General features: G+C 46.6%; 1 protein-coding gene across 2 annotated transcripts; it reads left to right on the top strand.

The window, feature by feature from the left end:
* Positions 1 to 81: 81 nt before the first annotated feature.
* Positions 82 to 27,311, top strand: LOC105903639 (adhesion G protein-coupled receptor B1-like). 2 transcript variants are annotated; one of them, XM_031586493.2, is made up of 31 exons: positions 82 to 1,124; positions 5,775 to 6,805; positions 8,032 to 8,181; positions 8,352 to 8,447; positions 8,582 to 8,740; positions 8,894 to 9,058; positions 10,437 to 10,601; positions 10,759 to 10,923; positions 11,045 to 11,146; positions 11,261 to 11,367; positions 11,471 to 11,665; positions 11,795 to 11,863; positions 12,972 to 13,080; positions 13,538 to 13,681; positions 13,909 to 13,984; positions 14,298 to 14,400; positions 14,840 to 14,883; positions 17,472 to 17,598; positions 21,233 to 21,336; positions 21,470 to 21,572; positions 21,706 to 21,856; positions 22,000 to 22,069; positions 22,189 to 22,255; positions 22,383 to 22,468; positions 22,629 to 22,896; positions 23,022 to 23,058; positions 23,264 to 23,928; positions 24,053 to 24,088; positions 24,219 to 24,323; positions 24,736 to 24,786; positions 25,135 to 27,311. In XM_031586493.2, exons 2-31 carry the CDS (start codon positions 5,965 to 5,967, stop codon positions 25,333 to 25,335), a joined length of 4,761 nt encoding a protein of 1,586 aa, XP_031442353.1. In that variant the 5' UTR covers positions 82 to 1,124; positions 5,775 to 5,964; the 3' UTR covers positions 25,336 to 27,311. The 2 variants fall into 2 exon arrangements, with proteins under 2 accessions (XP_031442353.1, XP_031442354.1); XM_031586494.2 differs by having other exon boundaries at positions 83 to 1,124; positions 23,264 to 23,913.
* The last annotated feature ends 591 nt before the right edge of the window (positions 27,312 to 27,902 follow it).

Raw genomic sequence — 27,902 nt, 5'->3', positions numbered from 1 at the left:
GTGACCATCACCCCCCCCCCCCCCGCCCGCCCTTCACACGCTTACACATGTGCATAGTGACACGGTCTTGAAGTGTAAAGTGTAAATGTGAAATGCATTTTGGGGGAAAATGATTAATTTGTAAAAATAATTATTTGTACATTACATTACACCAATTACATTTACATTATGAATTAGGCAGCATGGGCTCTATGCTGGATTAATATACTTCCCTTAGAAATATATTTGTTTGCATTAAGACGATCGTTGAAATATTACGTGGGGCATTATGTACATGCAAGTGCTATACGTGTGCATTTTTCTGGTCCGCTGACCATAGCGATAGCGCAGCATTATTCCTTCTGAGAGAAACTATGATGTCTTCTTTCCGGTTCAATCTCCTGCGTTCATCTGCGTAGTTTGGCGCGTACCTTGTTAGTTTTGCCTCTACATCTCGCTCCCTTCGCCCTCCCCTCCCTGTTTCTCTCTCTCACTCTCATACGCACACTCATACACACAAAGTTCTCCCCCACGCTCCCTCCTTCTTCGCGCTGTCTCATTCACTTCGGTGTGTGATCCACGCACTGACTCCAACTCGCGCGAGGGGGGGGGGGCGGGGTTGAATAAATAGCTCTGCGAGCAGGCCATGAGACACACTCAGACTGAAACCACTTGCAGTGCATAGACCACAAGCAAGAAGACTCCGAAGCCGGGAGTAAAAGTACCAACAAATTGTGGAGCACCGTCAACGAACGCCGAAAGACAGCTTTTCAGCTACCTATCGCAAGGCTGTTGGAGCTCCGCTACAATTCGGTCCTTGGCTATAGTCTCGCTGGACATAGCCATTAACAAAAGTTGGTAGTAAACTCTTTGGAGTTTGGTCAGAGTCGCTGTACTTATCCGTTTTTTGCTTGTGGAAGTGGACTGCACTGAAACTTGGAATCGGTCTGATAAAGCAAGGTTTGGACTTTGTCTCTGCTTTCTTTAATTCCCCGTCTCCTCTCCTGAAGTTTCCTCTTCAAATTGTGTCATGACGGCACTTTGAAGACTCAGAAAGTTTCTTTTCAACGGTCAAGCCAAAGGAATTCATCGCCTTTTGACATTTGGATGGAGTGAATGCACTAGAAGTATACGGAACTTTAAAGGTGAGTGTCTTTGCTTTGCTTGTAACTGTGAGTGCTATATGTTTTTACTAGAAAAGGTTATTACTGTAAAGCTTCTTCATTGCAAGTAATCGCTTAATAGATGCTGAATGTAGTTGTCTCTGTATTGAGTTGGACAGTTTGAAAGAGTGGTGTTGTCTCTGTATGCATACACGTGTCTGTTGCTGTCCATGGTACCTAACTACTGCAACTAGTAATCCAGCCCATATTGCTGTGCGTATCTTCAAGGATTTGAAATACCTAAGCATATCCACATCGTTTACAACAGCGTTGTTAATGATGCACAAATGTGAGCCAAACTGATGGGTTTGAATGTTATGATTCACCCCTCAAGCAAGTTTGTTGTGTTTTAATTTGGAGAGATGATGATGTGCAATGACTGGATCTACTTTGCATTGCTCAATTTTAGATCCATTAAATAGCATTAATCAACAACAAACGAAATGTATTTGTCTCCAGAATATAATGCATATGGAAGGATCAATGCCATACTGATGCTATCTCTCTACACATCTCTACAAACCATATCCTAACGGCAATGGCAGTTTAGTTTGCGCGACTGACAGTCGACAATCAATAATGTTGAAATATACACAAACATGCTTAAATTAAGTTATTGAAATTGGAGACTGATTACAATCTGGTTGATCTGCCCAATAACGAAGATCTGCTGTTTATTGGTGATGCGTCAACAGGTATAGCGAAGCCAAAACTTTCAGCGCTTCAAACATTCAACATCAATAAACAGGCTCAGCGACTGGCTCGCTTTGATAGATTTAGTTTATCTGCAACGCTATCAAGATCCAAAAACACTTGGCAATGCGAACGTGTTTGGAGACCATCGCACTGCCTCTCTGTTTTTGGTTTGTGTTTTGTGTTTGTCTATACTTTGATTTTTGCTATGACTGACACAGTCATTGAATAATCCTTAGTCACAGACAATTAGGTTAGGTTAAGAAACGATGTAGATCTTTTAGAGCTGTCAATATACAAACTGTGCACAAAGAGGCGATCATGTCAAGCGAATGCCCATTTTCTGTTCCCACTTTAGTCTTAGCATTTCTCCCTTTTCTGCATCCTTTTCTGTTTGGCCATCTGAATCCTGCACACACAGACCACACACAAGGAGCTGTTTCCCCAGCAACCTAATGGACCTTGCGTTTACAGAACCACTGCCGTGCCAACCTCACATGTTTCTGTTTAGCCTCTCGGACTGATACTGTTTGGCAGTGAGGGCACGGAAGAATAGTAGGAGAATTTGGGAACTAGTTTGGACATGCCCGGTCTTTGATATGCCTTTGATGGAGGATCGGGCTTCTCTCTGTTTTTAGGGCATGCCATTCATTAATAATTCACTAATTAGTTAGGAGATTTGCTCACTCAATGTCCCTTTTCAGTTCAGGGTATCAGCGGTGCGTAGCCGCTGTGTAATAGCGGGGGCCTCTTCTGTGAATATTAAAGAACAACACAAAGTTACTGCCAATAGCAAGTACTTCACCGCCTGAACAGAAACTGCTGTGTAATTCGCTGCTGCTATCACATCCTTGTTGTGTTCATGGCATTGACATGCAGATCACATGCATGTGCGTGTGTAGTGTTTCTGTCTGTGTGTGTTTGAAACAGATGGAGAATAATGGGGAAAGAGAAAGTGTGGCGTGCACACTATTCAAAAGTAACAGCGTATGCAGTTTTTGTTCTTTAATGGAAAGCTTAAGGGGACAGGTAGAGTGTACTTTTTTTTCACTCCGAGTCGCAGCCAGGTCAGGACAATCCCAGAAAATATATAACTCGCGTTAAAAGAGTCCAGAGAAGCAAAAACATTGAGTTGTGTTTCATTTGTTTTTGTCTGTTCTTCCCTGCAGGGCATAACTGTGAGTCCCAACCTTAAAATCTCAAATGGCAGACTCTGGGCTGTATTCCTGCTCCTGTTCATTTAATGCGAAGATCTGCAGGAATGCATTAGTCATCTCAAGTCTAGGAGAACTTATTTGGATATATTTAATTAACAGCATGCAACAGACATGCTTAATGATATATTTTTTAATAGCCGGTGTGTGAACGCAACTAGTTCGACAGAACACCGGGTGTGAGGAGACGCAAAGGCTTTCGTGCGCAATGACGGACGTCAGCTGCAAATGTAGTTATGTGGGAGAGACTTGTGAGAGCACGCACACTCATAGCCGTTTCCACGGCTACGGCTGAACTCAGCAGCCTTTCACGCCTCTCACTGTTCGCCGTTGGTCATTCCGCGCCAGGATTTTCTTTAGCTCGCATTCTCACATTTTCTTCATCGGCCCAACAACATCATACTATTTCTGTGTAATATGGCAGAGTTTGTGTTCAGATGTCATGAAACTGCGTGGGTCTCAAATGCCGAGAAACACGAGAGAAAATCTGCAATGGTTGCAGCAGGAGATGCTGGCAAGCATTAACCTCATGTAAGGTAGATAATCAAATCGCTGACAGCAAAGTGCCACTTCACGAAATATGCAGCTTTCGGCATCCGCGGGTAAATTATCTTTTTTTCCCTACCACCCAATTCGGCTTTTTCAAATCTGAGTCTGCAGCAAAAACAACAGCTGTTTCCATAACCACCAATTTCTATCAGCTGAGAGGGAGGGGAGATGGAAGGGGGGGGGGGGGGGGGCTTCCATGTTAGAACTAGAACTTTCTGAGTTCACTCTGCCGCCTATTGAAAACTACTGTCAGCACACTTCCGGAGGCGATGGGGAGGGGGAGAGGGAGGCAGTGAGAGATGGAGAGCAACAGAAGAAAAGGTATAGAGACAGTGATAAGGTAGAGATGGATAGAATGAAACGAATGCCACAGTCATGTAAATATAAACACAGTGATACACTAATGATAAGCAGAAAATGACCCTGCCTTAAGTAACACAATGGCCAATTACAAAGCATTAAGGTATATTGAAACACATGACAGCTGTTATCTGGGAAAGACTGCATCACTACATGCAGAATGGCAAAGCAATGTTGAGTAGCAGCGACGGCACATTCTCCCAGCGAGGCCTTCAACCCGAATCACTCCAGCGTAGGGCTTATGTGCTGGCTCATCAACATTTGCACTGCCAAGCCGGCTGTTTGTAGCGAGGATGCTGATCTCGTTTGCCCAGTACCTGGGGCCAGATGGGGTTGTTTGTGGATGTGACTAGACAGAAGCCCTTAGGGGATAGGGATATGGGGGTCTCACTGTTAATGCAAACACATGCACACACACAGACACACACACAGACACAGACACAAACACACACACACACACACACACACACACACACACAGACACACACACACACACACACACACACACAGACACACACACACACACACACACACACACACACACACAGACACACACACACACACACACACTCCTCTTGAGCTCACGTGTGATCTGCTGCCGTGGGAACGGAGCTGTGATGTGTGCTGTTGCTCTGTAGGTGCCCTGCAGCTGCCCCCTGTGCCCTGCTCTGAAACAGACCCCCTGTTCAGTCGCGGCTGAATGGAGCTTTTGACGAGCCCCGGCTCCTTAGCGCAATCTGTGACACTGGAAGGCAGAGAAGGCATGAGGAAGGCAAGGGGGAGAGTGGAATAGCCGGTGCACTGCTTTAGAATTCCACTCACTCACTCTCCCCTCTCCTCCTCCACTGCCCACCTCACCCAAAATTCAACTTTTTCACGCATTCCTTTCTCTCACACTCATCCCCCCCCCCCCGCCCGACCCCTTCCTCCCGGGTCGAGCAGAGAGAGTGTGCTTATGAAGCTTCAGTATGTGTTAGGGGGGAGTCTGGGGCCAGCTGGCTACCCAGCATCTCTCCTCCTCACAGCACTAATCCAGCAGATTAGAAGTGGAGAGACGGACAGGTGTCTCCTGGAGACCGCATCTCCATGGCTACCAGGCTGCTCAGTAATCGAGCATCCCAAGCACGGCCGCTTGGCTGCAAAGAGGGGGCAGAGAAGTTTGAGTGCGTGTGTCATTTAATGAGTGCATGTTAGTTTCTGCCACTCGCTGGCTTTGACGCAGCCAGCACAGCCACGTGTACCAGCGTGGGAGGGCAGCAGAGTGTTGAGTTGGGAAGGGGGGGGTTGGTGGTGGGTTGAGAGAGTCTGCAGGTAGAGCGAAGCGGAGAGGAGCATATCAAGGCTGAGCGAAGAGTTCTGTAATTGCGGTCCCTGAGCATAATTACCCCCCGTCTCCTGTCTCTCTCCCTCAGCTTCCTGCTCTCACCCCCCGATCCCTCTACCTGCAGCAATCAGAGTACACGCTAATCACAGGTGAACCTCTCAGGCAGGGGGAGGGGGGAGGGGGGTGACTGACGGGAAGGGGGGCTGTTAGCGGGAGCAATGTCTCAGCAGAAAATGACTAATGCCAACGACTGAGGCGAGTTGATGAAGATTATGTTTACTGAGAATCTTCCTTTGTGTTCGTCCCCTCACATTTACTAATGATAATGACACAGAGTGTCTTGATGAGATCAGGTTAACCTTTGGAAGAGTGTCTTTTCTCTCTCTCTCTCTCTCTCTCTCTCTCTCTCTCTCTCTCTCTCTCTCTCTCTCGCTCTCTCTCTTTCTATCTCAGGCTAATTCTCTTCTGTTTGTCTTTTGTTGAACCCAACAGATTGTTCCATATGGGCATGTCTGTCAGACTGTCCTAAGAGAAGACAATAACCCTCCATCCAAAGTCTAGGGAGCGAAGAAGCCGCTATTGTGTCCCTTTAGAGAAGCACCCAAGAGAAACCACCTATCAACCTACCTGGAGTGAGAAACAAAGGAGAATCAGTGTTCAACTCAACCCATCTGCCATCGTCATGATGACCATGATGGAGAAAAGTGTTCTCCCAGTGCTCAGCCTGGTCCTGAGCGTCCTTGTGTTGGGGGGTGTGAGCGCGGGCACGTTGTCTAGCCCGGCCTCCGCCTCATCTTCCTCTATCTCTTCCTCGTCCGGCTCAGCCTCACTGACCGTTGCCTCCTCCTCTTCGACCTCCGCCGTTGCTGCCGCCGCCGCCGCCGCCACTGTCTCTGCCTGCGGAAAAGTGGAACAGAACCGTTTCTTCGGCATTATGTCCTCCGAAAACATCCTCCCCTCCACCCCTTGCTCCTGGACCCTGCAGAACCCAGACCCTCGCCGCTACACGGTCTTCATGAAGATCACCAAGCCCACAGAGGTGTGTGTGCCCCGCCAGGTCCGTACCTTCCAGTACGACTCCTTCCTGGAGACATCCCGCACCTTCCTAGGCATGGAGAGTTTCGATGAAGTGGTCCGCCTGTGTGATGCCTCCACCTCCGTGGCCTACCTGGAGTCCAGCAAGCAGTTCCTGCAGTTCCGGAAGCTTGTTCCCAAGCCTGGTCAGTTGGAGATGATGGCCACCGAGCAGCCCGAGACCCAGCAGCAGGACCAGCAGAACAAGGGCAAGGACTTCAAGATCGAGTTCCTGGTTGTCGGCAAGAGGAACCCCAGCATGCCCGCCTGCCAGATGCTGTGCCAGTGGCTGGAGAGTTGCCTGGCGACCAGTACCCACGGTAACCCCTGCGGAATCATGGCTACCCCATGCCAGTGCTGGGAGGCACCCAAGAGGAGGTCAAGCGGATGCTACAGGGGCAGCTGCATGCCCACCCCGAGGGACAGCGGTCGCGACGCCGAAATCATGAGTGAGTACAGACTCTAGGGTCAGATGTGTGTGTGTGTTTGTGTGTTTTGTGACAGAGCAAGAGACTAAAAGAAGAAAGAGAGAAAGAGACATGGCGAGACAGGCAATGTGTGTGTGTTTAAGTGTGTGTGTGTGTGTGTTTAAGAAAGTAATTCCATGTGGTGTCTTGTTCATTTGTACCCCTCAGTAAGCAGCCGGGTACATTCCCACCACAGGGATCCAAGTGCCGCTCAGAACTTTGTTTTGATTTGCCGGAGCATTTCATGTGCAGTGTGTTCAAGTGTTGTTCTCAAGACACATGTCTGCAGGGGATTACATAGCAAGCCTGCCCCTGGAACATTTCAGAATGCCAATCAGTTAATTTACTGTGGAGAGGGTGCAAGAGTCAAAAGGCGCACACCCCCCCCCCCCCCCCCCCCATGTCTCTGCACCTCTGTGAGTTTGAATAAGCAGGCCTTTTCACACGCCTCTGAATGCTCGCTCGCCAATCCATCTCATCTGAGGCAGGCAGAGATGCTCTTCACAAAGCGCTCACAGTCAGTGTGCAGAGGAAAATCGATGCCGAGCACTTGTGGTTGCCATGGTAACTTCGCTGGTGCGAGGTGCAATGAACACGCTCTCGGTCTTGGACGCAGCAGAGGAGGATAGATAGAGAGAAAGAGAGAGAGAGAGAGAGAGAAAACAGACGGCCTATATTTCAAAAACAAGTTCCGTCATGCGGTGAGACTGACTTTTTTCCCTCATTGGGTAAGAGTTACGATGCTGTCTCACCTGGTCTCCCTCCATCTCCCCCTATACAGTCAATATGCCCCCTTTGGAGAACCTGAAATGGGCATTGATGAATGCCATCCAAAGAAACTCAGTTTGCTAAGCCTCACACACAGAATGGTAACAATTACAGAGTATTCAGGGTCACTGCAGGAGACGTGCTGAAGGCTTGTAAAAGCTCTCACAGACAAAGCCTGCAAAGGTCTCACAGGCTGAAACACAGGAGCACAGACCTGTAGGTAGTTACCTCAGCTGACCACTAGATGCCAGCAATGATATCTCTTTATTAGTGTTGCAGCCCTTCAGATTAATGTTCACTTGTACACTCACCTATGGCTAAAACTTCAGTGTTCAGTTCACCTGAGTTTTCCCCCAGTGTGTTTTGCAGTCATATTGACATGTATCATTAGTGGGTAGATTTTTGTTAACCGAGGCTGCAATTCTCCCTGTGTCCTGTAGAGGGCTGGAGCGGATGGGGACGCTGGTCTGAGTGCAGCACTGAGTGCGGAGGCGGAGTCCAGGTGCGCAGCCGATCCTGTCAACCCGAGGACGGAGTGTGCAAGGGAGTGGTCGAGGAGGGACGTGCCTGCAACCCCCAGCTCTGCATCGGTGAGGCTTTGTGGGCCTTGTTTGTACCCCCTCTCCACTGATAACTGAGGCTGCCTATTAAAGCATTAGAATCACTGCAGCTGCATGTCTGTACAACCCTAGGTAATATAACCCATAAGTGCAGATGAATGAGGCTGAGGCAGGAATTAAAACCTCTTTCCCCTCCACAGGTCAAGTCCGCCAGCGAAGCCAAGGCCTGCGCTCCATGGTGAGCCAGAAGAGAGATGGAGAGACCTCCCAGTATGGAGTCATGGCCCCCCAGAATGGTAAGCTCATTGGCTGAGAAGCTTGTCAGTCAAGACTGGTGTTCAAAGTCTCCTACGTCCCCTATTTTAACCCTCTGAAGACCAAATCGTAATTTCCTCTGTGTGTGTGTGTGTGTGTGTGTGTGTGTGTGTAGGTGAAGGTGCGCAGGACGAGTGGTCCCCATGGACTTCTTGCTCAGTGACCTGTGGAGAAGGCTGGCAAGGCCGCAGCCGTATCTGTGACACCTTTGGCACCCAGTGCACCGGACCCCTCCGTGAGAACAGACCCTGCAACAACACCGTCTCATGCCCTGGTAAGTGCCTGGCTCTTTAAAGACAGCTCCAGTGTCCAGTGAAAGATTAGCAGTACCTGTAGCTGCATCAGGGTCTGTAACTATATACTGGCTGATAAGAATAATTCAGGTGTTAACAGGTCTCTCTTCTTCTCTTGTTCTCTCCTTCTCCAGTGCAAGGAGCTTGGGATGAGTGGGCACCCTGGAGTCTGTGCTCTTCCACCTGCGGCCGTGGTTACCGTGATCGCATGCGCACCTGCAAGGAGCCCAAGAACGGCGGTGAGCCATGCCGGGGACCAGCCAAACAAACCAAGTTCTGCAACATCGCAGTCTGCCCAGGTGAGTCCAGTTGAAAAACAAAAAATGCTCAACTTGCAGCCCCATCATCACCGCAAGGTGAATTGCTACACTCTTTTTCTCTCTGTGTATCACAACTCAGAGTGCAATTTTTGTGTCAGTGGTGGAGGTGTGATTCACACAGTTGCCCTGGGAGAAAGATTTCCTTTTGTGGGGATGTTGGCGGGGGGGGTTGTAGTGTTAGTCACTGCTTTCATGGTGGCGTCAGCAGGTACACGCAGAAGCGTTTTAAAGGCTCAGGTCAGTCAATTTCATAAAGATTATCTGTGAGTCAGTGCATCCTGTCTCTCATATAGGGCTTATGAAAAGGCCATAAAAAGTGAAAGGTGAAAAAGTGAAAGGCATTTGTGTGTTTATTTAACTGAGCTTATCCTCAATATCATGTGAGTGTGACATCGACTGGACTTAAAGTGCAATTTGTTAGATTGGCCACCAGATGGCAATGTGGACCACAGGCATTGTCACTGGCCATGTCTAAAGGCAAATGACCCACACAAATTTACATTTATCATTCCTTGGATGCCTCTATGATATGGCAGACTTAATCAAACATTAGTCAAACATAATCTCTGTTTCTGTGAATATAAAAAAATGTCTCTTGCACAGAGATGAAACAGATTCAGACTAGGACTTTTAACAGTGAGGTATAGTTCTTGGTTCCACTCTCCATCCATTCCCATTAAAAGAGAGGACCTTTAGGAAACTAAAGGTTCCTGCGTGCTGGCCGGGCTGAAGGGCTCAACTAATGAGCTGGAACTCGGGGTGCGTTTGAAGCCGACTGGGCCTCCGCAGACTCCTAATCAGCCCTGGTCCTTTGCAGATGGGGGAGAAAAATCAACCCTGCCCCCCCCACTCCCCACCCCCCGTTCAGTGTCTCCTTTCCCTACACTCTTAACACTGTTTAGGGTGTTTGTGTTCTGTTTTGTGACCTGCTTTGCCTGTAGAGACAAAAACGTACTTTAAGTAGCTCATGAAAGCCAGCAGGGCAGACCCTTTAGCGTTTTAGCAGCGCCATTGCTCACTCGAATATCAAGAAGATTGTATAGTTGGTTGGCACAAAAACCTGCAGTGAGGTTCCCGCTACATTAACCATGGATGCCACCAATTTCACCATCTTCCTCCAAAGAAACAGGGTATTTTAAGAGGGCAATTTTAACCGCAGTGATCCATAAGTACATCATTAGTGTTCAAAGGAGAATAAAGAGTCCTTTTCATCCATTTCAGGCTGATGTCCTCACAAAGCAGTGCCTTGTAATGAGAGTCAGAGAGACACCCACTGACTGCGCAGATGAGATAATGCTTACTGTAGCACCTAAACATCATTTTTTTTCTCCCTCTCCCTCTCCCTCTCCCTCTTCAGTTGAGGGCTACTGGAACGACTGGTCAGCTTGGAGTACCTGTTCAGCATCATGCTCCAATGGAACCATGCAGAGGATTCGCGAGTGCAATGGCCCCTCATATGGTGGATCAGAGTGCCGTGGTGGTTGGAAAGAGACCAGCAACTGCTTCCTTAGAGACTGCCCAGGTACGTTCGTCCCATCCTTTAAAGAAGGTTGATTTACTATCAGCTTTGATTATAAAAATCCACACTAGTGTCACAGTGGCAATTTGATGAAGATTTTAGGTTAGGTGACTTTCTGGAAAGTGAACCCATGATCTGCATTGTCTTTTGAATGCTCTAGTTGACGGAAAGTGGCAGCCCTGGACTTCTTGGAGCTCCTGTTCTAAGACCTGCGGAGGGGGCATCCAGGAGAGACAGAGGAACTGTGACGGGCCCTTTTTTGGTGGCGAACCCTGCCCTGGCCTAAAAGCAGAATTAAAACGCTGCAATGAAAAACGATGCCCAGGTCAGTGCTTGATCCTATTTCTCTTGTTCCCTTAATTCCTTTTTTTCACCATCCATCTCCTCTGCAATAAGCCTAGAACTGAGAGGCAGAAATGAAATGGTCCAATATTTTAACCCTGCAGAACCCCATGAGATCTGTGGTGAGGACAACTATGGCAACATGGTGTGGAAGAGGACCCCTGCAGGTGACTTTGCTGCAGTAGCCTGTCCCCCTGATGCAACAGGTAAACTTTGACATAAGAGATGAAGCTTCAACACTTCACAATCTACCAGGCTTATATTCACAGAAGAGCATTTGAACTACTTGGTTAGATGACAATGGTTGTCTGTCACTACAGGTGTGATCCTTCGACGATGCACCATGGATGCTATTGGTCTGGCCTACTGGGAGAGCCCCACCCATGTGAAGTGTGTCTCCAAAGAGTACCAGGACATCCAGACCCTGGTAAGCCTTCCTGACAGGTTTTTATGTACTGATAACATGAATATTATCACACAGATGGTATGATAAGGAAAAACCTGACTGTTTATTCTATTTACACCTTCAGTCTCGCGAACATCTCGCCAAGGCACAGCAAGGTCTTCTTGAAGATGGTGTGTCTAACGTGATCATGAAGCTGAGGACTACAACTGAACAGGGATCCAAATACAGTGGAGATCTGCTTGCCTCAATGGAAGTCCTCAAGAACACAACACAGATCTTCAGAGGAGCAGGCTACAGTGTTAGGCACGCGGACGTAGAGGTAACAATACACAGATAGACTTTTGCCATATTCATTCATTTATTCATTGTATATGTGTTTCACATGTCTACATTGCATAGATGCCATGTTTCAAGAGTTTGATGGATGTTTTACATTTTCTATCATCAGAACTACGCTCAGACAATCAGCAACTTACTGAGGGAGGAACATCGTGACAAATGGGAAGAGATGCAAATGGTGAGTTTTGTGTGGGTGTGTGTGTGTGTGTGTGAGTGTGTGTGCAATCCTCTTATAGCTCGTGTTTCATTATCACTCACAAAAAGCCATTTGCTCTGCAACTGTGAGAAGCAAATAGGAACCAGGCAGGACATTGTGTTAAAGAGGCCTGCGCTGCGAGAAATGAGACAGCAAGTTTCCAAGCGTTATAATCAGGCCTCTTTCATCTGTCTCTTACTACCATTGTGTAGTGTAGGTCTTACACAAAAAAAAAATGTTCACCTCTTGTTTAATCATGAACACAGTCTTTAAAATAACACATTAGAGGAAAATCTATTTTTGCAAGGCGTGTTATTTCCGAGGAACTTTGTTATGTCAGACCGAAGCTGTCAGCAAGAACAACCCTTCAAAATGTAGACAACTTTAACAAACACGTGGATGTGGGCCTTCACCAAGAACAGAGCAGTAGTCAATGTATTATCCAGTCAGTTGAAGGAAGGATGGAAGCATAGAGGCTGGGGGTTAATGGTGACAAGAGAAAGGGAGGGATGGAGGGAGAATGAGTGAGTGAAAGAGAAAAATCACAACACCTACTCACCAATCTGTGCGTCTGCTGTGGCAACCCACGGACCACAGTACTTGTAAAAAGGACACAAACACAGCTTGGAGGCATCGCATCGCGCCCACGCCGCCGCCACTCTGCGTCAGAGGCAACGCACGAGATTCCAACACATACACACACACACTCCCTCTCTCTCACTCATAGAGAGGAGGAAAAATTACTATGAATCCAGGCACTCCTTTTATGGATCCTCGGACAATCTTCAAGGCTGAAATGACATGTGACAACTCTGTTGTTTACTGAGGATGTCAGATATTATTGGTGTTTTGGGAGGAAAGCGTTATAAAATGATTTCACCAAGCATATCATGTATAAACTGTGAGAAAGACGTCAGATACCTGACAGTAGCCTTAAGTGATTGTTTAATGTATTCTATCAGTATGACTAACATTCCATAACTTTGCCACGCAGTTGTCACAGTTTAATCGACTTGCAACAGCTAATTGTTCATGCTTTGCTGTTTATTCGATTGAGAATCAATCTCATAAATAATCTCAATTTTCACAGATGGGGGCCAGCACTAAGGAGTTCTTCCGTCTGGTGGAAGAGTTTGTAGATCTGATTGGAACACAGATGAAAGGATTCCAGGACATCTACGAGGTCACAGAGAATTTAGGTGAGCCTTTTTCACCTCTATCCTGCTGCACCCTCTGCAGATTAGGAACCAGGAGTGGAGTCTACAGTATGAAAGTAGCTTCGCTTACACACACACAGACACAGACACACACACATGCATGCGCATTGGTTCCCAAGGTTAAGTTTAGACCAAAGTTCTCACCACCTCCGGTGTTAGAACACATATTCCCAGCCACATAAATTCACAAGAAACACCCACTGGAGTCAGAGAGAAAGAGTGGGAAAAAAAGAAAAAAAACTTGCGAACACTGTCTCTGTGAAGATGAAACCACAGCGAAACCTTTAACACCACCCTTATCTTGTGAGGACAGGGATGCACCTATGCCAAGGCTCCAATACACCAACTTGTCCACTGCACAGTAATAGTCAGGACTTAGAAGGCCTCCTTTATCCCTGTTTTTTCATCTGTTATTTTCCATCCCTTGTCCACCCTGCAGAGCTGAGCATCCAGAAGAGACCCAAAGCCATGCCCACAGACATCACCTTCCCAATGAAAGGCTGGAGGGGAATGACTGAGTGGGTCAGGAGCTCGGAGGAGAAGATCACCGTCTCACGCAACGCTCTGTCCTTTGACGTGCCTGGTAAGGATAACACACATATTCACACACTCACACAGCTGCAAATACTATAGATTACATGCATTATTATATATATACACATGCCTATACGTGTATACATACTTACATACATACATACATACATTCTTATTGTCTCATTCTTATATGCAAGTAATTCCATCAGTTATGTTAGAATAGAAATTCAATAGAATTTAGTGCAATTGTCTTATGCATGTGTGTGTGTGTTTCAGATGAGGAGGACACTTCTTCTTTCGTGACAGGGATCGTTCTCTATCGCAACCTGGGAGTGATGCTGTCTCTTCAGAGGTAAGAGTCTTTACGTAAACAGCTGAAGAGCTGCCACAGCAATATAGGGACAAGACTGTCCAATGTCCTCTAATACACACCTGAGGGAGCCTAAGCAATGTCCTTAGCACTGACAAGACAAAGGCATCACTTTACAACCCAGCGGGATATATGTTAACTGCTTTTCATCACTTATGTGTTCTTTCATTTTGTGGACCCCTGAGATTGAAGGTCACTTTTAGATTCAGGTTGCCCCTCATTTGTTGGGCATTGCATTTCTCTCTTTCTCTCCTTTATGCTAAAAACAACCCTGTGTTCTTTCCATCCCCATTAGCAACACCACACTGCTGAACTCCAAGGTGGTCACTGTTATCGTGAAGCCCGACCCTGGTCTCCTGTCCTCTCCCGTCGAGGTTGAATTCCCTCATCTGTACAACGTAAGTAACCATGGACACCTGGCGGGCATCTCCTCTTCTACACAACACCTCTGTTTGTCGTTTCTGAGTGCATTCAGAGCAAAATAGTGGCATTGATTTTTCACCACTTACCTCAAGGAGGAAGGCAGCTTAATCACCTCCCTAAGGGGTATTTGGTGAAAGGTCTCATTAACAGAGAGTGGGGCTGTAGACGATCAGTGACTGTGAGCTGAGTAGTGTTTAAGCGAGCATGAAAAGGTTTTGGTGTTAGCGTGCTGACTAGCTGCTTAGCGTGTTAGTGTCACTCATGATGCTGCACCATTTAGAACACAATGTACCTTTCACAGCCGTTGATTGTCCTCCATGTTCTGCTGCACAGCATCTGACCCTTCAAATCTTTCTCTCTCTCTCTCTCTCTCTCTCTCTCTCTCCTCCCCCCCATCTCTCTTCCTCTCAACAGGGCACCATCAATGAAACATGCATCTCCTGGGACGAGAGTGAAGCGTAAGTATCCACACAGCTTGACCTGTCTTTGTGTAGTTGACATGCACCCTTCGGAGGTTAATCTGTCCTTCCTGTCTGCAATGGAGGGCATACCATCCACATGGAGTACAGATCCATGTTTGCAGTTCAGTGTTAGGGGGCCAGTTGGCACTCAGTCAGTCCCCACTGCCTACGAGGCAGACCCAGGGCATTGACACCGTCTGTGATTCTCTCTCTATTACCATGTGTTTGTGCTCCCTGCCATCCAAATCTACCCCTCCTCCCTGCAAGCAGAATTCACACTAAATAGGTTGCATAAGATCCTGTAGGAGCACAAGGTGCCAGGGAAGGTGAGGTGCAGGTTTATTAATTCAGGATAGGTGTGTGAGGGGGGGGGGGGGGCGGACAAATGTTGCAGAGGAACACTCAAGAATAGTTTCATGTATATTTAAGAGGATCAAGCATACTAGCAAATGAAGAAATGAAGACAAACACACACACACACACACACACACACACACACACACACACACACACACTCCCCACAGGAAAGCAGCACTCTAAAACAGCGCAGCTGCATCATTTGCATTTATATAGATTTGTAGCCTTGCAAGCAACAAGCCGAGATAAGCAGTTCAGATACACCAGGCCCTTTTCACCACGACCTGGCACACGCGGGCCGAAAACAAAGAGCAGGCAGAGCAAATCTAATTAGCCCAAGACTCTTTCAGGAGGGCGGGTCATCAGGGCCAAATTAAATCCGGCTTTGGCTAACCAATGTGATGGATGTGCCCAGCTATGAGACAAGCTTGGCGGGAGGAGTGCAGTGGAGTTGGCCATCCTCGTTGCATTATTTGTTTTTTGTTTTGTGTGTTGGCACAACGTTTTCTGGCCAGAAAGAAAGAGAGAGAGAGAGAATGAGAGAGAGAGAGAGCTTGGGGAGACTGGTTCTCTCCATCAAGTCCCTACTCATGCCTTACCCTTGAGCTGAAAAGAGACTGACTTTGTGAAGACTAGGCCCCGCCCTTATGAAGATAAAGGGAACTAGCTCAACCTTACTAGGCTGGGAGAGCAGAGCTTAATTAGTGAATATGCCATCCAGTGGCAGCTCCGTGTGCTTCCCCAGCATCCCGGAGCACCGGCACACTTCACCATGACCTCGTTTTTTCCTTTCCCACAACGGATCGGGAGAACTCGATCCATTACAAACTCCAGCTGGGGGTGGGGAGTTGGAGCTTCACACATGTCTCCACCTGTCCGGTGGGATCCCAAATCTAGCCCCCCCCCCCCCCCCCCCCCCCAAGATTGAGCCTTTTGCTCTGGACCAGTCTGGAGTAGTGGCTGAATTAACCGAACCGAACTGACTCCCCGTTGGTTCTATTTCCATCGTCTCACTTTTCCCTCTGTCGGTCTCTCAGTCACCTCCCCACTCTCCGCCAACACTGCCCAGGGCAACGGCTCGCTGCCTGGAGACTGGCGTGTCCGTCAGAGGCTCCGCGAGGTGGCATCTGCTTCCCAGTGCCACACCAGATGACTTTTTTTTTTTATAGGCCACCATGTGTCATGGGTAGGAGAGCTGTCAGCGAGCTGATGGAACAGGCGCAGAGTCCATTTTCTACCCGTGAGGGGAAGACAAGAAAGTGAGAGGGAGAGAGTTAGACAAGCAAACAGGCAGACAGACAGACGAGAGATACAAAGACAGGAATTTGGATTATGAGAATTGTTTATTTTAAACATTCCCCAGTGTTTGTCCATTTGAATCACTGAGGTCACCAAACAAGCTGCCTTTTCAGACTCTTAGTTTTGTATTCGAGCTTCTTATGTTTTTCCCCCCCAAGTGATTAGAACACAAAGGTGAGGATCACTGAATACATTGCAACAGTGGCAGATGATAGACTTTACTCATGTTGATGCCTCAGGCAAAAACCAGGCAGTTGATGATCATGCTAATGCTATGAATCAGGCCAAGCTAATGACCACTCATAAACAATGATCAGTCAGAAATCCAGGTCAAGCTAACCCCTCCCTTGATTTACTAAAGTGCCCTGCAACAATATGCTAATAGTCCAAGAGCTTCAGATGCTGGTTGAATGAGTAGGATGCGCTCTTAAAATATTCGGTCCCCTTGAACCTTCATTTGGCTTTGCAGATGCAAAGTGCCCATGGGATATAATTACAGACAAAGGTTTACTGAAAACAAACTTTAATCTACTCAAATCTTTTTTATCTCCTCTGTCTGAATGTGCGTAGTCTATGCACTTTTTAAGATGACTTCGACACTCAACTTATTGAATAAAAAGAAACATTAAGTAATACAGTTTTTGTTTAAAATGAAATAGTTTGCTGATACATTTATCTGCAGCATTCAACAATGTGTCTCAGGTATACGATCCAGGTATACATTTTCGAAATTTTGTGCATTGATTTGCACAAAAACTGAGTGTGCACTGACACGCATACATCACTGGTGCCCACCCACCACGTTCTTTGCACGAGTTCTCCCTGTGAGAAACGTCAGGGACTGAGAAAGAGGTTAATTTGAGACCTTTTCTGAGAAATTCCTCCTGTCTCACAACCCATTCTTCGCTCTGCTTCTGTCCCCTGTGCAGCCTCTCTCTGCTCGGCTCTTGGTCTCCGCGAAACTGCAGAGCGGTGCCTATCGACTCGTTCAGAACCAAATGCGTGTGTGACGGACTCTCAACCTTCGCCATTTTAGCGCGGTCAAATCCTGATGTGGTAAGTCGAATATCCCCATAATTGTATTTTTTGAGAATATGAATGTATCTATTGTGTCTTTGGAGAGAAGATGTTCGCTTAAAAATCGTTTTTTTGTCGTTCCTTTGGTATCGTTCTGTCTCTGTCTTTGTCTGGCAGTATGCAGGTACCATTCATTAGGATATGGTCTTGATCGCGTTACCAAGTAATATTATGGGGAGACAGATAAGAACGTTTTTTGCAATTGACAGTTTACAGATCGTGTTTATACGATAAATTCGATTGCATTTTTCGACCGCCTGCAGATACGAAATCTTACTAGATGGTTTATTTTAGCTCTAAAGGGTTGACTGACATAGACTTGTAAGCTACATGTGTGTATGCGGTACAAATCGGGGGCAGTTTTATAAATTAAGAATACTGAAATAGACGTTTATACCCTTTGAAATGGAAATGTTTGCTTGTTTTTGCCATACTGTTTGAACAGCCAAAGGTGTTATTTTTTATAGCGGTTAAAATATTAGCATCTTGGAATGAGTAGATTAACAACCCGAACATTCTCTCTCCTTACACATGTTTTACTGTTTTCTTTTTTTGTCTCGATATTGCGCAAATAGTGTGCATTATTGTTTAAAACATATTTGTCATGATTGTTACAAAAACATGTGAATTAACGTAAAAGCAATGCATTGATATCTGACATTTTGTCTGGGTTTATTATTTGGTTTAGAGTGATGATTTTAATTACCTTAAGTCTACAACCTTTTGCCGTTTGGCAACGTCTCAACAAATACAGTAATGTGTCTGCGTTTGCATCAGTCATTATTTGATTGGAAACTGCCTCTGAAGCACTCTGCTCGCCAGTTGCCTTGGCAACGGCATCCGCAGCGCGAGCTCCGTTTGTGTGATTGTGTGACTGTGAGATCGGAAGGAAAAATAACTCCCTCCTCATCTGACCGCCCCCCCTCCTCCCTCCCTTCTCTTCTCTATCTAATACCTACTCCCCTCCAGGTAAAAAGAAAAAAAAAAGTTCACCCATTCCCTCCACACTTTGGAGTTTGCTACTGCAGATAAAAACCTGGCGGCCAGCACTCATGCATGCTTAGAGATAGAAAGAGAGAGAGCAACAGTGCATTCGATTGTGTCCTCCCTGCCCATGGAAAGGCTGCAGCAGACACACAGGGAGGGCAGAGAGAGGGACCTGATTTTGAGTGTGTGTTATTCCCAGGCTGACCTATACGGCTCATCCATGGTAGCCGTCTTATGTGCAGGAGACTCAAGAGTGGTGTCACACAACACATCCTGCCAGTCGGCATGGCGACTCTGTCTGCGCATTGTCCATCTTCAGACCTGTTGTTGTTGTTGCTGTCGGTGATTCGATTTGTCTCGGCCACGGCGCCCCCATTGTCTCCTCTCAGCCTAAACCCTCTAGCCCCCACCACACACACTTCCCAACCGACAAGATCTCCCTGCGCCAATCATTCCCATAATGTCTGCCAATATCTAAGAATTCCACATTACCCGCCACCCCCCACCACAACCACCCGCACTCTCGCTCTCGCTATCACACTCAAGGCAGCATCTTGTCTTGCACTGCTAATGCAAAGCTGACTAGCCAATGGGGAAATGCCCCCTCCTTTGCACACTCTCACACACACACATACACACACACTTATCTCTCTCATACCCCCACATACACACCCAGCCCCTGAAAAAAAAGCTTTGATGTGTGCTATAGACATTTTCAATACCGTTCGCCTGCAAGCTGCGAGAGGATGAGAGAACAGAACAGCGCGCAGAGAGAGAGAGAGAGAGAGACAGAAGAGAAGAGAGAGCTAGACAGAGAGAGACAGAGATATCCAGACCAGACACTGCAGTGTTCCAAGCCCTTTTCCGATGTGGTCTGTTTCCCAGGCCTTGCACCAATGTAACAAAACGAAAAGAATGACTCTGGCATGTGGTCAAGCTGGAATGGTCCACTCACTGAGTCCTATCAATGCCCTTGACCAGTAGACCCTCATTTACGTTATACATACTAGGTAATCAATCCTGAGAAATGGAAGAGCTCCCTTAATTGTCTCCATGGCCTTTTTTATCCCTCTCTACTGCCCTGATTTTCAGTTTCAGGGAGGTGAGAAAAAAAGAACATTGTGTCGTTTCAAGGGCAAAAACGAGACTTCTATTTGGGTCACAGTTAAAGGCTTGATTTTCGTTCGTTAGCACAAGCCAATGGTATCAGGCCAGACTGATAGACAAGCCCAACAGGATCTCTTTCTCTCTCACACACACACATACACACACACACACACCTCATTCCTACAGCAGTCTCTCCGGTCCCATTAAAGAGAGAACGAGGAGTCTTTTTCCCTCGCACTCACCGCCATCTGTTTTTTTTTGGACGGGAATGCATCAGAAGTATTTGGATGCCTCCCTGTTTTGGTTTTGTTTTGTGCTGGTTTGTTTGTTTTTGGAGACAGATAAGCGATGGCAGAGTTTGCCGGGCTCCAACTCTGTCCTCGGTTTTTACCCGCTGAACATCATCTCACATCAGTAAACAAAAATTCTGCAAGGTTTATAGATTAAAAAAAAATGAGCAGAACACCTTATTGATACCATAATTATGATTTTTTAATGGGCCGTGTATTACGGATTGTAACGCATGCCCCATTGGAGCGGTATCGATTAATCTGCCCCCGGAGGACAGGCAACCATCTATTTTCTATCCTCCCTACGAATCAACCCAGTGCCTCCAAGCCTCTGGTGTCAGCTCATGGTTCGCACCTAGGCAGCCGGAGCCATGATACAAATTTGTCTTAATCGGAGGTGCTAAATGAACCTGCCGACAACGCCAGGAAACAGCGCTTGGCTGCAAACCCAGCTAATTATCCACTGTGGAGGAGGTCAGTGAAGCAGGGGGGGTGATGGTTCAGGGGCACCCCCCCACCCCACCATTGGCACCACAGCAGGGCTGGCATGGGGAGCTATGGGTAGAACAGAGAGGGTAGAGTGTGAGGGCACCACCCAGACATGCCTGTTGGCATGGGGACGGGCGTTTAGCTGCTGTCGCATTTATGCAGAGGTGAGAACAGCCCACCTGTCCGCTTCCCCTATTAGGCATATAGCACACACAACACACACACACACACAGTCCCAAACAAAATCAAATTCACAACACAAACTCAAGCTCAACAAATGATTCAGACTATCTCTCTTTTTTTATAAGGCCATAGTACACACTCTTGATTTCACACACACACGTTCAAGCATTGAATGTCCCATCTTATCTATTTTTGTGGGCCAGAGAGAGAAGGAGAGACAGGCAGGCTTGTCTACACATGGCCAGAAGAACCGGAGATATATGGGCTGCGTCGGTTGCGCCTCATTTGCCGGTTCAAAAGATCGCCGGAGAAATGGTGGTGGGGACCTCGGCCACATCTCCAGTGCCCGCGCTTCATCTTTTCTGACACGTTAACCTTCAGGTCACCTTGCCTCAGCTGTGGCCTAATTGTGCCATTCAGCTGTCTACCCACAGGGAGAACAGGCTAGTGTGGCGGTTCATAGCAACCCAGAGGCTCAGTTTCTGTGTATGTGTGTGTGTGTGTGAGAGATATTTCTAAACCCGTGTTTTTTTTTTGTCTCTTTGTCTCTTCTGTAGAACATGGACAAATCACATATCCCCTCCGTGACTCTGATTGTGGGCTGTGGAGTGTCCTCTCTTACTCTTCTGCTCCTCATTATCATCTATGTCTCCGTTTGGAAGTAAGTTTTACTAACTAAATCTCCTCTGACATTCTCTAAATTAAGCTCTAGCAAATTATAGATTTGGGGTATTAATATGTGCCTTAACACTGATGTTGACCATCCACTGACATTCTCTCTTAACCATTTCCAGGTACATCCGCTCCGAACGTTCTGTCATCCTCATCAACTTCTGCCTGTCGATCATTTTTTCCAATGCCCTCATCCTGATTGGCCAGACACAGTCTCGCAACAAGGTACATTCAGCAACCCCTGACCTTCTGCATCAGATCTCATGATCAGTCTCAGTCTGTTAACCCATTAAAGGTCCTATCACAGTGAAGCTCACATCTCGCTCTCTTCTTTCCCCTCTTTTCCCTTCTTCTCTAGGTGGTGTGCACGGTGGTGGCAGCGCTCCTGCACTTCTTCTTCCTGTCCTCCTTCTGCTGGGTGCTGACAGAGGCATGGCAGTCGTACATGGCCGTGACCGGCCGCATGCGCAATCGCATCATCCGCAAGCGCTTCCTGTGTCTGGGATGGGGTGAGTGGGACTCAACATTGACATCAATCCCCACGATTCATCTCAGTTCCCTGAACATCAACCTATTCAACCCATCAACCCGAAACATTTAGTAAAGTCTTTTAGTATTGTCTCCTTACTTAACTCTACTGTGTCTCTTACAGGTCTGCCTGCACTGGTTGTGGCTATTTCTGTTGGATTTACCAAGGCTAAGGGATATGGCACCGTCAACTAGTAAGTGGAATCTCTTTTTCTTCTCTCCCTCATATTCTTACGCATTTTCTCGGTTTTTCCCTGTTTTTAACCTTTTCAGAGGAATGCAATCGTAACAATTTGTCTACTCTTTTGTTTAGTTGCTGGCTGTCTCTGGAGGGCGGGCTTCTCTACTCGTTCGTGGGACCGGCCGCCGCAGTTGTCCTGGTAAGGATGTCTCTCCGCTCGACACAGCGAATAAGAAATAATCCGGTTCATAGAGGGCCTCTTTAATTCAGCGGCCAGTGGCGAGCAATGTATCTAATCATATTTCTCCGGTTCTCTTCTATCTCAGGTTAACATGGTGATTGGCATTCTGGTCTTCAACAAGCTTGTGTCCAAGGACGGCATCACTGACATCAAACTGAAGGAGAGAGCTGGGTACGTCCTATCGATCTGCACTCAGCCCAATGGCTATTTAGATTACATACTGGCATTTAGATCCTACCTACTGATTCGTGCTTGTTGAAAGAAGAAGACGATGAAGCTTCAGGATGAACCTGTTTATAACCCTGCCTGTTGTTCCACTACTGTCCTGCAGGGCGTCGCTGTGGAGCTCCTGTGTGGTTTTGCCTCTGCTGGCCCTCACCTGGATGTCTGCCGTTCTGGCCATCACCGACCGCCGCTCCGCCCTCTTCCAGATCCTCTTCGCCGTCTTTGACTCGCTGGAGGGCTTTGTCATCGTCATGGTTCACTGCATCCTTCGCAGAGAGGTCCAAGACGCTGTGAAGTGCAGAGTGGTTGACCGTAAGGATGATGGCAATGGCGATTCTGGTAGCTCCCTTCAAAATGGTCACACACAGCTCATGGTAAGAGTCTTCCTGTTGTTGAACCCTCACTCTGCAATTTGTCCGTATTCTTATGCAAGCTTGAATTATTAACTTGTATACTAACAGAATCATTTTTTGTTTCCTTTCTCTCTTTTTTTCTGTAGTCTGAATTTGACAAGGATGCTGAATCTGGCAGGCCAGGTGAGACAAAAGAACATTTTGTTCTTTTTTAAGCTCTTGTCATATATCAGACAACTTTTACATCAAAGCAGCTTAGAACCTCCTTGCTCTCATTTCTTCAAAGTAGTCTAAAAATACCAGCATGCTTGATGGCACTCAATAGTGTTATATCCAAAAATCGTCTGACCTCCCCCCTCCCTCTCTCTTTCTGCCCCTCTACCCCCAGGTGGCATGAAGAGCTCCTCTGAGGAAAAGATGCCTCCACCACAGATGCCCCTGCCCATGGGCTCCAACTTCCACACCCTCCCAGCCAACCCCACCACCAAGGTCCACATGCAGTCCGTGCCCGACTACTCCAGCCACACCCTGACACTGAAGCGGGAGAAGGGCGTACGCAGCGGCATGGGCCTGGACCCGTCCTGCGGCAAGCCTGTCTACGTGTGTGACAGCGAGATCTTCAAGCAGCTGGACGCCGACCTGGCCCGCGGGCAGGCTGAGGGCAACTCCCCCGACGGCAGCGGCAGCGGTGGCTACGTGATCCTGCCCAACACCACATCCACGCTCCGCTCCAAGCCCAAGGACGAGTTCTCCGGCTGCGGCAAGTACAACATCAGCGTGGAGCAGCTGCCCCAGGCGCGGCTCGTGCACCTGGGCGGTGGCTACGCCGAGCCCCAGGCGGCCGCCTACAGCATGAAGATGCTGCCGTCGGAATGTGTGAGCGTTTCCTACTCCGATCACGAATCGCCCGTCCAGAACCTGCACAACATGTCTAGCGAGTCGCACATGACCGGCAGCCTGGGAGACACCTTCGACTCCATGAACTCCATGATGTCCAAGAGCGAGACCATTTCCACACTGTCTATGAGCTCGCTCGAGGTGAGGGATGAAATGGTGCGCTACTGCTTTTCTCACTTACAAACACAAATATGTTCATTCAATATAGATTATTCTGTAAGTAATTGTTGTAAGACTAACCTTGCCATTTGCTTCTCTGTCTCTCTTTCTATCATTGCAGAGGCAGAAATCACGCTATGCGGAGCTCGACTTTGAGGTATATATCCTTTCCTTCCTTCGCCTTTCTCCAGCAAATGTATATATCCTGTGAAAGATGATGTATGATGCTGCTCATAAGATCTACAGTGCTAATGTGTGTTTTTTCCTACTTTGATGTCTTCTTGCAGAAGATCATGCACACACGGAAACGTCACCAGAACATGTTTCAGGACCTCAACAGGAAATTACACCATGCCGAGAAGGACAGAGAGTCACCCGCTTCAGACAGCAAGGTGAGAACCATAGACCCAGACAAACAAACCGGGGCGTGGTATAGATAGACTGACAGACTATAGAAGTTATTTCGGCCATCTTATTTCCTTCCCTCCTGGTTGCATAATCACTGCAATCTAGCGCAGTTTGATCCATTTGGAACAGTCAAGCATCCTTTTTTCTCATTAGAAGATCTCAATTTGACAGATTAGGACATGAGCGCATCTTCAGACACAGACCGCAGACAGACTGATCTTCACTTCTAACGCTTCCTCGCTCTTCACACTTCACAATTAATTTTTTCTGCCCTCCCTGAGAAAATGAGAATCATTATTGCAGATCCTGTGCTTTGATATTGAAATTGAAGGCAGGCACTTTTTCGAGGGTAATTATAATAATCATTTTCTCTCTCTCTGTTTTCCCTCTCGTCAGTCTGTAAGATGGAGTGTGTCCTCAGGCGGCAGTGACAAAACTAACCACAGCGTAAGTCTCATCATTTGTGTTTTTCGAATTCAGCTAGATTTGACAATTGGGTCCTCCGAAGCTTACAAACCTAGCAAATACATGGAAATAACCCAGTCTTCTGAGAACTGAAGTGGACCTTTAACTATATATACAACTATTTAGACATATTAATCTGTTTTCTGCATAATGTTTGTGTAATGTAGCTAGTATGATCTCTTAAGCAACCTAGTGAACAATACATGGAGAGAGTCTTTTGATTGTGGGGACCAGTAAATACACAAGTATATTACTCCATTTTCTTTGTAATGCTAGTACGTTTTCTGGAATAACTCATGCTAATCACTCTTTAATTACCTCTTGCTGCAGGACAAACAGCAAATGCCCTGTGAGCGGCCATGGGAAGGTGTCCCCAGATCGCAGCAGCAATCACCCCCTGCCTGGGTGCGCAAGGACCTGGAGCCCATGCAGCCCTCCCCCCTGGAGATGCAGGCGGTGGAGTGGGAGAAGGCCGGTGCCTCCATCCCCCTGGTGGGCCAAGACATTATCGACCTGCAGACAGAGGTGTGAGGGCCAGCCAGCACCACCCCCGCCAGGAAAATAAATAAGTCGAGTCCTTCTTGCACCCCTGCTTGTCAGCTTTTGGTTTGGTGAATAGGGGATCCCCAATGGGCTAGGGTAGAGATGAAAGGAGAGAGGAGAGAGAGATAAGTCAAGTAAAGACAGAAGGAGAACAGAATCCAGAATCCATGTCTTCAAACCCCCCCAGAGATGGTAGAGGGCAAGGAGTCAAGAGTGAAAATTGACTTTGTGAGCCGAAGTAGACATCAGCAACATAGTCAGTTTATGTAGCAGAGGGCTTGAGACATGAGACACTGGGGTTGGGGTCGGCAGCTGAGAGCCTCTGGCTTTGGATCTGTTCTACTGATACCGGGTCTGAGCAATCCCTGCCCGTACTCGAGAGAGAGGTGTGTTCCACATACCTGTGCCTTTTTGTTTCTCATCTCCATCCACGTGTGGAAATGGCTGGTCCTCCTCCTCCTCCTCCACATCCTCTTCATCTTTGGGTATGACCAACCAATCGCTTGGCTGCTTGTGCTCTCCGATGGTGGACTCTTCCAACCCACTGCGCTGTGATTATGGGGCGCAGAATCCCACCACCCCCTTCCTTGACACTCTGTGGTAGATGGACACAGTACTCTTTTTTATTTTAGTGCTGTGCTTTATCCTGTTGGTCTTCGCTTATGCGTGGAACTGCTTCTCAAGAGCTTTCAAAAAGACTCTTCCATTGAGACTATTCACTGAGACTCTTCTAGGACATCACTGGAGTCATGGTTTGAACACTGAAACATGGGACTTAACCTAACAGAGCTGTACAATTCTTGTTATTATTATTATTATTATTATTATTATTAATAATATAATTATCATGAGTATTATCACTTATACTGTTATTATTTTGACTTTTGTCGTTCACCTTAGTCTTTGTAATTTTTATTCATGTTATATCTTTTCTTTTGAATACGTTTTCATTTTCAGTAAAAATGTTCACTGATTACGAAGCCAAAAAAAATCATCACAAAATGTAATCATCAACGAATGCTTGAAATCAACAAGAGAGCTCTTATATGACATTGAGCTTCCTGAAGGACACTGCTTTGTCCAGAGAGAGACACCAGTGCACAATGGGCTCTGCTGGACAACAAGCATTGCGGAGTGGAGACGATAAAGAAGATATCTCCCTCAAGAGAATGACATCATAACATTCCTCTCCATACCTGTTCACTGCTCTGTTATAAGCCCTGAAAAAAAGAACTCCAGGCCCTAGTATTGAACTTTGTGGCACTTCTGAGTCACATATTGTGACCCACATCTACCAAACTACAAAGTAAGAACTTCCACAGTGCCAACTCCAAAAGACTTTGACAGACTGTCGTGTTGTGCCATCATTTGAACGACAACCGTGCAATATGACGGCCGCTTGATGCTCAAGCAGGACTCTTATCAGGTCAATGGCAGGTTTTATAGTCACATTTGAAGTGTGAGTTTTATAAGATGTTTCTCCTATTTACGAAACGTATAGAATCTTTACGGCATATGAGGAATCTGTGTTAGTAATAAAAAGAATACTTATTCCTTAGTGATCTGATTATGATCCGAAAGATAGGTAGATTACTATAACTCGGAAAATATCAGATGTTCTATATATACAATAAATAATAGCCTGTAGATATCTTTTGATTGTGCTTCAGGATATTCCTGTTTTTTTACGAAAAAGGCCCATACTTTTGAAATCAATCGTCTTCTGTGCGTGTTCGTGTTTTAAATCTGTCAGTTTCCTACTGTGTCTCAGCATCTTAACGTCATCACCTCTTGTCTTTACCTTTTCCTTTTCGTTCCCAGACCCAAGTCATTTGTATACCTCCTTATACCTTTGTCAGATGTCCTTTCACTTCCTTGTTTAAGTTTTCCTCTTGTATATGTACAGTTTTCAGAGCACAAGATGAATGTGTTGTTTGTAATAAAAAACAAAATCTATATTACAATGTGTATCTGTCCTAAGTTGCTTTGTGGAAATTGCAGGTAAACAGACATGGTTCATCGACTTCCTTATCTATGGAGACATTCCTATAACACATAAGCTGGTCTTACACTCTTAGACATGGTACAAGTGAGATATTCATTTAAGAACCTGATTCACTTCATACAAATTAAAGCAGTACTTAAGGGTAGGTACGGAACAGAGAAAAGCTATCTAGTTTGCCAGCTGATATATTTTGGCTATATATTTGGTAATGTCTTGCTGTTAGAGCTGTGTTTTGGACCTGGACCACAAACTGCATTATGAATAGCCTAGTCGGATATTGGGAATGACAGGTGTGTTTATATGTCCTTCAAACCAGCATATGCCATCAAAATGAATTTTAAGATGATACAATTAACTGCCAACAAAAACATACCTCATATGTGGTTAAAACCCACGCATACACTTGCTTTAACTGCAATTAGACAAACATATTTACAGATGTAAACAGAAATGTAATGTGGCATTGCATTATTATGCTGTCATACATGCCTATTTAAATGGAAAACAAGCAAAATGGCTCGGATTGAGCTGTACACTATTCCGGCCAATC

This window comes from Clupea harengus, chromosome 19 (genome assembly GCF_900700415.2).
Source record: "Clupea harengus chromosome 19, Ch_v2.0.2, whole genome shotgun sequence".
Classification (NCBI taxonomy): domain Eukaryota; kingdom Metazoa; phylum Chordata; class Actinopteri; order Clupeiformes; family Clupeidae; genus Clupea; species Clupea harengus.
This window is presented reverse-complemented; position numbering and strand designations above follow the sequence as displayed.

Coding starts and splice junctions, on each gene's coding strand:
- LOC105903639 (XM_031586493.2), top strand. CDS start 5,965: ATGATGACCATGATGGAGAAAAGTGTTCTCCCAGTGCTCAGCCTGGTC. Junction 14,884..17,471: donor TCCTGGGACGAGAGTGAAGC/GTAAGTATCCAC, acceptor TCCCCTGTGCAG/CCTCTCTCTGCTCGGCTCTT. Junction 24,324..24,735: donor CACCCGCTTCAGACAGCAAG/GTGAGAACCATA, acceptor CCCTCTCGTCAG/TCTGTAAGATGGAGTGTGTC.